General features: G+C 36.1%; 1 protein-coding gene across 1 annotated transcript; it reads left to right on the forward strand.

Moving 5' to 3' along the window:
• Positions 1-1,263: 1,263 nt before the first annotated feature.
• LOC131161652 (wall-associated receptor kinase 2-like) lies at positions 1,264-9,165 on the forward strand. The gene is made up of 3 exons (XM_058117569.1): positions 1,264-2,360; positions 2,869-3,057; positions 7,779-9,165. Exons 1-3 carry the CDS (start codon positions 1,466-1,468, stop codon positions 8,978-8,980), a joined length of 2,286 nt encoding a protein of 761 aa, XP_057973552.1. The 5' UTR covers positions 1,264-1,465; the 3' UTR covers positions 8,981-9,165.
• Positions 9,166-9,403: the final 238 nt, after the last annotated feature.

Below are 9,403 nucleotides of genomic sequence, written 5' to 3' on the forward strand. Positions count from 1 at the left end.
TCCACGCTGTGAATCACGCCGGCCGATTATATTTAGAGCTAGGACTGGTTACTCTCCCTTCAGCTGCTCTTATGTACTCCACGCTCCTGCTAGCTAGCTTTGAAATCCCATATATAATATAATACAGTGGTCCATTCGCTCCAGCTGGATTCAGAATCCCATAACATGTACATTGGTCTATTGGGGTTCGAGCGTATCTAGATTGAGCCCAATATGCAGCAAATGCTGGTGTGGGTGTCGATGATAATACTATTATCATCATTGGCGGCAGCAGGGTGGAAGGGACCGATGGTGATGGAAAAAAAATATAACGAAAAGATTATTTTTTTCTTATGAAAAATAAAATTACTATATTTCATTAAGAAAATATAAGTATACATGATTGATATTTACATCTATAAACGTCAAACTTAAAGTCAGGCCGACTCTTCACAATATGGGAGCCTAGGTGAATGATTTAATTAGAGACCCTTTGTATTTTCTTTTTCCTTTTTCGTTTTTCATATCCAGATTCATATTTTCTCATTGACATAATTAACTTTCAAAATTAATACAAACTATAAATTGATAAATTATGTAAACAAATAAAAATAAATTTAATAAATCTATACAAATAATAGATTGAAAAAATATAACCTGATTATTATTATTACAAATCGATTGGCGAACGAGACCTTAGAGATATTGAATTCTTGTCGGATATAACGCTCTAACTTCAAAGCTTCTAAAATCTAAGAAAAAATAGAAAAAAAAAATTCAGAGTGAAAATAATAGACAAATAATGCACAAACATAGAAATCAAAAATTAGGGTTCATGAAAATTATAGAGAATCGGAGGTTCGAAGATGATGAACACAAGAGTCGGAGCAAAAATCATAGAGAGACCGAGAGATGAGAGTGAGAGAGTGTGAGAGATGGAAAGATTTTTTTAGATAGGTTAAGAGAAAGAGATTAAAGTAATAAATAGTTAGAAATATAATAAAATTGTTAGTTGGGAAGTCAACGAGACTTGAAAAAAAAAAAGAATTAAATTGCATTTATTTTATATTTTAAAATGTAATTTCATTAATTTGTTAGTTAGGAGGTCAATATATGGGAATAGAGTATAATAAATAATGTTAATATTATTCAATTAAAAAAATTTGAACCCAAAAATATATTATTATATTAAAAAAAAGTTTGGCCCTGCCTGCATCTCCTCCACACGATCACTCTTCTATCGACCCCTAAAATTTACGCGTCCACGTTGACCCGCCCGGTCATACATAGATTTAGTCTTCCTTCGATTATATTTAGAGCTAGGACTAATTACTCTCTTCGGCAGCTCTTATATACTCCACGCTCCTGCTAGCTAGCTTTGAAATCCCATTTATAGTATAATACAGTGATCTATTCGCTCTAGCTGTATTCGAAATCCCATATACGCTGGTCTATTGGGGGCGAGCGCAGCTAGATAGAGCCCAATATGCAGCAAATGCGGGTTTGGGCGTCGATGATAATACTGTTATCATCATTGGCGGCAGCAGCGGTGGAAGGGACCGATGTTGACGGAATAGTATGGTCTAGGGATGGCTGCCCTGACAGATGTGGGAACGTAACAATCCCGTTCCCATTTGGCACCAAAGATGAGTGCTCCTACAGTAAGGAATTCTTCATCACTTGCAACGACACTTTCCACCCTCCCAAACCCTTCTTAATGAAAGGCAACGTGGAGGTCTTACAAATTCAACTCGAAGGTCACTTGAACATCTCCCACTACGTAGGCTGTGACTGTTACACAAAGGACCAGCGGCAGGACTACTACTTCGATCCTTCGCTCTGGTTGACGCCCACTAATTTTACCGTCTCCAATACCCAAAACATCTTCATGGCCATCGGCTGCGACACGTACGCCTATGTCACGGGCTACCGAGGCAGACGCAAGTACACCACCGGCTGCATGTCGGTATGCGCCAGCGTTGAGGATGTTAGGAATGGGACCTGCGAAGGCGTCGGTTGCTGCCAGGTCTCCATCCCCCCAGGTCTAGACAACATTACCGTCAAGTTATCCAGTTATTACAGTCACTCGGATATATGGAACTTCAGCCCCTGCAGCTATGCCTTCGTTGTGGAGAAAGGTCACTTCAACTTCTCCTCCTACCTTCTTCAAGATCTGAGGTACATAAGAAGGGTTCCGGTGATGCTGGATTGGGCTATAGTGAATCGGACCTGCGCAGCATTCCAACAAGACAGAAGCAGCTATACGTGCGGGAAGAATACCGAATGCTTCGATAATAATATCACCTCCACCTCCGGGGGTTATGTCTGCAAATGCATAGAAGGTTTCCACGGTAACCCATACCTCCCTGGTGGCTGTCGAGGTATAATTATACTCGCCCTATGTACTTTAAATTTAGATTTGTATAAATTTAGGTAAAATATAATATAAAATAATATTAAATTTCACCTAAATTTATTTAAAATTAGTTCGAAACCCTAAAATCAAAGGCAGTTTTATTATTGAGTTTCTTTAAATTTAAACCTCAAAACTGACTCTCAAAAATTATATATATATATATATATATATATATATATGTATACATTGACCCCAAATTTGGAAATATTTAGGTGACCCTACCACCAACATCCCATTACTCTCCACTCAAATTCCTCCTACTTGTGAAGGAATTATCTTTCAATTCAAGTCAGTGAAATGGCCGAGTCATTTGATCAATTCTCGATCTAACATATAAATTAATGATCTAATTAAAAACAATAGTTCGTCCATCTTTTATGTGATTTTGCATGCATGATTTCTCAATACCGGGTAAAATATATTAATGCTGTTGGCATGATGTTTAATTTGATTTCGATCTTCTCATTTCTCAGATATCGATGAGTGCGAGAAGGACAGCCCCTGCATTGATAAGATTGCAGAATGCCACAACTTTCCTGGCTCTTATAATTGTACGTGCCAAGCGGGGTACCAGGGGGATGGAAAGAAAGCTGGAAGTAAGTGTAGTCCCATTCCCAGACGCGACATATTTGAACGGCTTGCCTTGATTATTATTCCACTAGGTAAGGTTTTTCCCACGCCCTTTTTAGTTTTGGGTTAATCACAAAATTTTCCTATTCCCCTCCTTTCAACTCAGTGAACTAATTTAGTAAATCATAGGGTGTACTCCCTAGTAATTTTCCCATCCTACAGTTTATCCATATAACCAACTTACTAAACCCTCAATAAGTAGCACTTAGTTCATATTTACTTAAGTACTTATTTAAAAAGTTTTTTTTTAATTACTTTTTTTTTTCTAGAAAGATAGGTATTTTTTGGGAAACATGTTTTTGAAAAAGAATAATAAGCAATTTTAGATTATTTTTAGATGAGTACTTTTTCAAATAAGTGTTTTTTCATGTAAGTACTTTTTTTCAAAAAAGTATTTTTCTATTGTGATTCTAAAGGATCTCTAAACTAATCGATTCCTTGTAAAAAGTTTACTATGTTAAATAAGTTATTTTATAATTAGATCTATTTGAAATTAATTACTACTAACTGCAAGGCTCTCCGGGTTAATTTGTTAGGTTTGAGCCTTAAGATTTTGATTTTTCACTTGAGATAAGAGATTAGTATTTAAGTGGAGAAGGGTAGACATTATCCCAATGGGTTAACCAAGCATCCGAAGAGCCTTGGACACCATCATTTTCAATATATATATATATATATATATATATATATATATAATAACTATCAATTATATTTTAATTAAGAGGAAAAATTAATAGGAAAATTACATAGATCACTTTGTGGTTTGACAAAAAATCATAAAGATGATGCCAAGGGATTTGATTTGAAGCAAACTCCAACATTCCATCCCATTAAAATCTTATCTAGAATTTGATCTTTTTTCTATATGGTATCTCAGAATTTTTTTACTTTTGAAAATGTTTAATACTTCTCTAGGTCAAATGGGCATTGGTAGCTAACTAAACTTAACCATAACTAACTTAAAACAACTTGATTGATAGAACTCGACTTACCCTATACTCTACCACCTGATTATTTCCATAATTAATTAGGTTTAACCCTTGTGTGAGATTTTATTCACTGGTCACTGGCTAAAATAAAGATTTGTCAAATCTCATGAAGAAGAATATCTATACTTTTAATATTTATACCCTAGAGGTCAAGCACAGGGCATATGAATATGTTTTCACTTATCACACTAACCTTATAACAAACTTGAATTCACTACTTTCTAATTTTTTTTTTCCCTTTAAACAGGCCCAAAGATCCTATTTTTACCTCAATGGAGGTAGGAGTTAATTAAGAATAGGTCTTCTTTAACTCATTTTATCCTCTTAATTATGGGAGCAAGGATGGAGAATAGATCTCTATCAACTCCTTTTTGCCTTTGAATAGCTTGAGGTTCAACCCCAAGTGTTCGTCCAAACATACGGATTAAGAATAAGTCTCCAGCAATCCTTGCTATTCTGAAGACTTGTTAATTGAAAAATTTGCTAAGTATTATATAAATTTCTAGTGTTAAGCATAGATCCTCATTAATACCAATTGCTTTATTTCCCTTAGGTGCTTGATCAATGTGAAATAAATGTGATTCAATGCTAGAGAATATCATCATTAAAAATAATATTCGGGAACATATATTGTAACAACCTCAAATTCCTTAACATAAAATGTAACATAATAAATGGAAAAGTCAACCCGAACCCATGGGTAATGAGAACACCTGTCAATCACAGTGGAAACTTAAGCAGCAGCAAGCGTAAAACCTCAATCACCATCCATAATGCATAATACCAGAGTTTATTACAACATCATAAAACTGTATTTATATACATCCTCATAAGCATCAAAATAACTCTAGGGTCAAATACAAAATAATTTTGACCCTTGTACAAAATCTTAACCTCCTAACTGGGGAATATCACTGACTCAATGGCGGTCACGACCCGCCGATCACTCAGGGTCTCCTGAAAAATTAATTTAGTTCGGGGTTGAGACACTTCTCAGTAAGAGAAAATAAACTAAATACAATTATGTGGCAACATGAACATTTAAGGCACTTATACATATACAATACATTTCATATATCTGTAAACATGCATCATATTATAATGAATCCTCGTATACTTTCATGTTTATTAATAAATCATAACATTCATAAAACATCTGTTATAACTGATAATACTGAAAACATACCCAGGATGATTAGCTAGCTAATGTCATGTATTATCCCCCATAACGGGTTGTACAGTCCGAAGGCGGGACCCGACAATGACTGGTCGACCACTACCAAGTCAAATATATCTGTAAGTACGATAGGACCGCCACACCTTGGTTCGGACTGTCAGGTGAACGTATACAACTCTACACTAAAAGTCACACCGACTATCCATCTCCTACCCCTTTGTGGGGTAGTTAGCACAAGTCTGAACATAGATATATGATCTATATAGCTATGGTACCAAGCTCCTAAACTGAACTAAACTAACATCTGGGTTCTGATAACATATAATACGTGATAATATAACATCTTTCATAATTACGGACTCGTGTCAAACATTTCATAATTACGACCTTGGGCCGAAATCATACATAAATGCGGCCTTGCGTTGAAATCTTACATAAATGCGGCCTTGCGCTGAAATCATACATAAATACGGTCTTGTGCCGAAATCATACATAAATATGGCCTTGCGCCAAAATCTTTTCATATATGTATACCATTCTGAAAATAATCAATTTATCATGCATTTTCAACATCATAAGGTACTGTATTCTTTCATAGTTTCTCAAAACATATTCCATTCGTATCATTGTCATATCATGATATTCTTCCATGTAAACTAATATTCATGCCACACATTTGATGTATAAAACCATACATTACTTTCTAAAATCATACTTCCAGGCATCTTATACATATATATACATTTTAACATAATAGTAGTATTTTTCTCAAACGTACATTTCCTTTGTAATCTAAAGATATAATACACGATTTTCAAAAAATAACTTTTCTCATAAATAATAACAATTTGCATGAAAATGACTGCTTTAATTTATTCCCTTACCTGACTACTGAGAAAGCCCTTAAAATATCATGGTCTAACACCCGTAGGGTTTCCTGATCAATACCTTAAAAATGAAAACTTTCAGTATTAAACTTTAGTATTTTCCCGTGTATATCATTTCCTATAACTACCGTAAGACCAAATTTGGCTTAAAAAGTCTTACATCAACTTAGGGATAATTTCCAACTTACTTCCACCAACGATCCGTTCCGACAGATTTGGAAAGAACTTCCCCAAGAGCATCGTGGTGGCTTCAGATTGTCGATCTGGGGTAAATTTGGCCTGAAATCGAAGAAAGAGAGAGAGAGAAAGCCGAAGGGGAGAGAGAGAGAGAGAGAGAGAGAGAGGAGAGAGTTAGCTTAGTTGAGAAGTTAAAACTCGGATTTTTGATATTTATAAGACTGGATTCGTCGATGAGCCACGTCATTCGTCGACGAGTCCTTCATTAATTTCGTCGACGAAATCCACTCCTCGTCGACGAAATTCAATCTGTTTAAAAACCTCTCTTGGTATTTTCTCGTCGACAAAATTTGGCTTCGTCAACGAGGCCTCTGACAATTCTCCTTTCTGTTTATTATTTTAAATACCATTTTTATTCGGGTTGTCACATATATAGTGTTTATTGATAATGCTTTCTCAAATTCACCGCATTCCGAGTATGTGGTAACATGTTTCTATATAGATCTTCTAGTTTGCATGACCCTAGCTTGATGATATATTAGTTAATGGATATGGCCTTCTCAACTTGGTGAAACTCTCCCCAAGTCTTGATCTTTCCCTTTTATGGCATCCTTCCTAAGAATCAAAAAACTCTCCAAACCTAACTTGAGCAATATCATTGTTGGATATTTTAAAAAACAAAGACTAAGGATAATGAGAGAAGCTAATTTAGAGACCGCAGAAGACTGAATATTATTGAGCAACAAACTATCTATTTATACAACATAATGAAAACCGAATTGTAGAAAAATTTGTTACATGTTTAGTATAACAACTAAGTACCTAAAAATTAGTATGAAGAAATGGTTATAATCCTAAAGAATAACAACAAACAAAACTTATTCAGCTCCTAAAAATTAGCAACAAATAAAACTGATTCACCTTCTAAAGAATAGAAACAAATAAAATTGATTCAACTTCATGGTTCATGCCTGTCAACAATCCTTATATTGGGATGCATTGCCATTAGATTGTCACGACGTGTTGCCATTCTTTTAGAAGATCCAAATTTCCTAGCAAGTTATAATTATTGTTTTTTCAATTGAATGAAACACTGGTTTTGCTTATAAAGTAATAATAATAACAATCATATCAATAACAACAATGGCTCTTATATTATTATTACGAATGCATATGCAGCTTCAAAGCTTGAGAGCAATCCGTTGTGTAAGCCAAGGAAACCTGAAGCTTCCTTAGGACTTTTTAGGATTATCAACAACTCATTCTTTCTTAGATCTGCCAAGCGGCATAAGTACTGCTGGCAAATGGGGGTTTTTTTTTTTTCTTTTTTTCGCACCCCCATCCTCTTTATATTTTCTTCTTCTTTTTAACTACTAAGTTTCAACCGGAATTTGGACTATAAAATAAAATCCATTCAATGTTTATATCTGCTACATTTCTTTATACTCTCTGGATGTCAGAACAAAGTTTCAGCATTGGCACCGAAGGGTGTTCATCTGACTTAATGATATTTATATATCTAGGTGTAGGCATTGGCCTTATAGTGGCATTTGTGATCATCACTTGCATATATTTGGGAGTCAAAAAAAAGAAGATCAGGAAGCTCAAAGAAGATCACTTCAAGGAGAATGGTGGTATAATGTTACGAGAACTACTTTCAAAAAGGGAAAGCTCCGCAAGGGAAGGTTCAGCTGGGAAAGCCAAAATCTTCACAGAAGAAGAGCTCAATAAGGCAACCAACAACTTCAGTGAGAGCAGAATTATTGGCCAAGGGGGTTTTGGTACAGTCTATAGAGGAATATTGAAAGATGACTCGGTAGTTGCAATTAAGAAGTCCAAGATTGTGGACAGAGGCCAAATTCAGCAGTTTGTTAATGAGATGATAATTCTGTCCCAAATCAATCATAAGAATGTGGTCAAGCTGTTGGGATTTTGTTTAGAGACATCAGTTCCTATGCTAGTATATGAATTCATCACCAACAAGACTCTATTCCACCACATACACTGCAAAGGCCACACATCTTCGCTTTCATGGCCAACTCGTCTAAGGATAGCAGCAGAGACTGCTGGTGCAATTGCCCACATGCACTCCAATGCTTCAATGCATATCATCCATAGGGATATCAAATCGGCCAACATACTTCTAGATGATGAATGCATAGCAAAAGTTTCAGATTTTGGTGCTTCGAGATTTGTTCCTCTAGATCAAACTCAGCTATCCACATTGGTGCAAGGGACCCTTGGGTACATAGACCCTGACTACTTCCAGTCAGGCCAGTTAACGGACAAGAGCGATGTTTACAGCTTTGGGGTTGTCCTCGCCGAGCTATTAACTGGACAGAATGTGCTTTCTGAAAAGAGACCTGAGAGTCAGAAGAACCTGGTTATGTATTTCATTTCTTCTCTGAAAGAGGATCATCTCCTCGAGGTTCTCGATGAACGAGTGAAGATAGAGGGACATCTTGAGCAGCTAAAGGGAGTTGCTGAGCTTGCGAATAATTGCTTGAGAATGACAAAGGAGAAGAGGCCTACAATGAAGGAAGTAGAGAGCGAGCTCGTGAAACTGATGAGAAATGAGACGTACACGCAAGTTGTAATTGAAAGGAATTCAGAAGATGCGGTGCCTTTGCTCGGTGAACCATTAAACTTCTGCTATGACAGTACATCAGCTGGATCGAATAGCTTGAAGAACCGGGTTATGATGCCATTCCACAGCGGCCGATAATTGACCTCAACAATATAATTACTTCTGCAGGGATCAGTATTATTGCTTATCAGTAGAATCATTCGAGTATTTTATGGCTAAAATTAGCCTGCATAAACCTCTGTGAACTCTTCTGCAGCGATGTCTATATTCTCTTTCAATTTAATCATTCAATAAAGCTCGCTGACCGAGTCCAAGCTTACCAATTTGTGAAGCCACACAGGCTTCGGGCCCTCTTTCATTTATCATGTTTGTAACTTGTAGAAGCCTAACTTATCCAGCATTTTCTGATCTCAAAAAACCTCCAACTTCGAGGAACCAAAACTAGGTGTCATGCTGCAGGGACGCTTGATGGCTTTCCTTGTAGTGCTGGTGTCATTTCCCAAAGCAGTATCACAAATACTACACAATAGATAAGTTGGCTTCTGTCCATTAATGGCAACT

The sequence above is a fragment of the Malania oleifera genome, chromosome 8 (assembly GCF_029873635.1).
Source record: "Malania oleifera isolate guangnan ecotype guangnan chromosome 8, ASM2987363v1, whole genome shotgun sequence".
NCBI lineage: Eukaryota > Viridiplantae > Streptophyta > Magnoliopsida > Santalales > Ximeniaceae > Malania > Malania oleifera.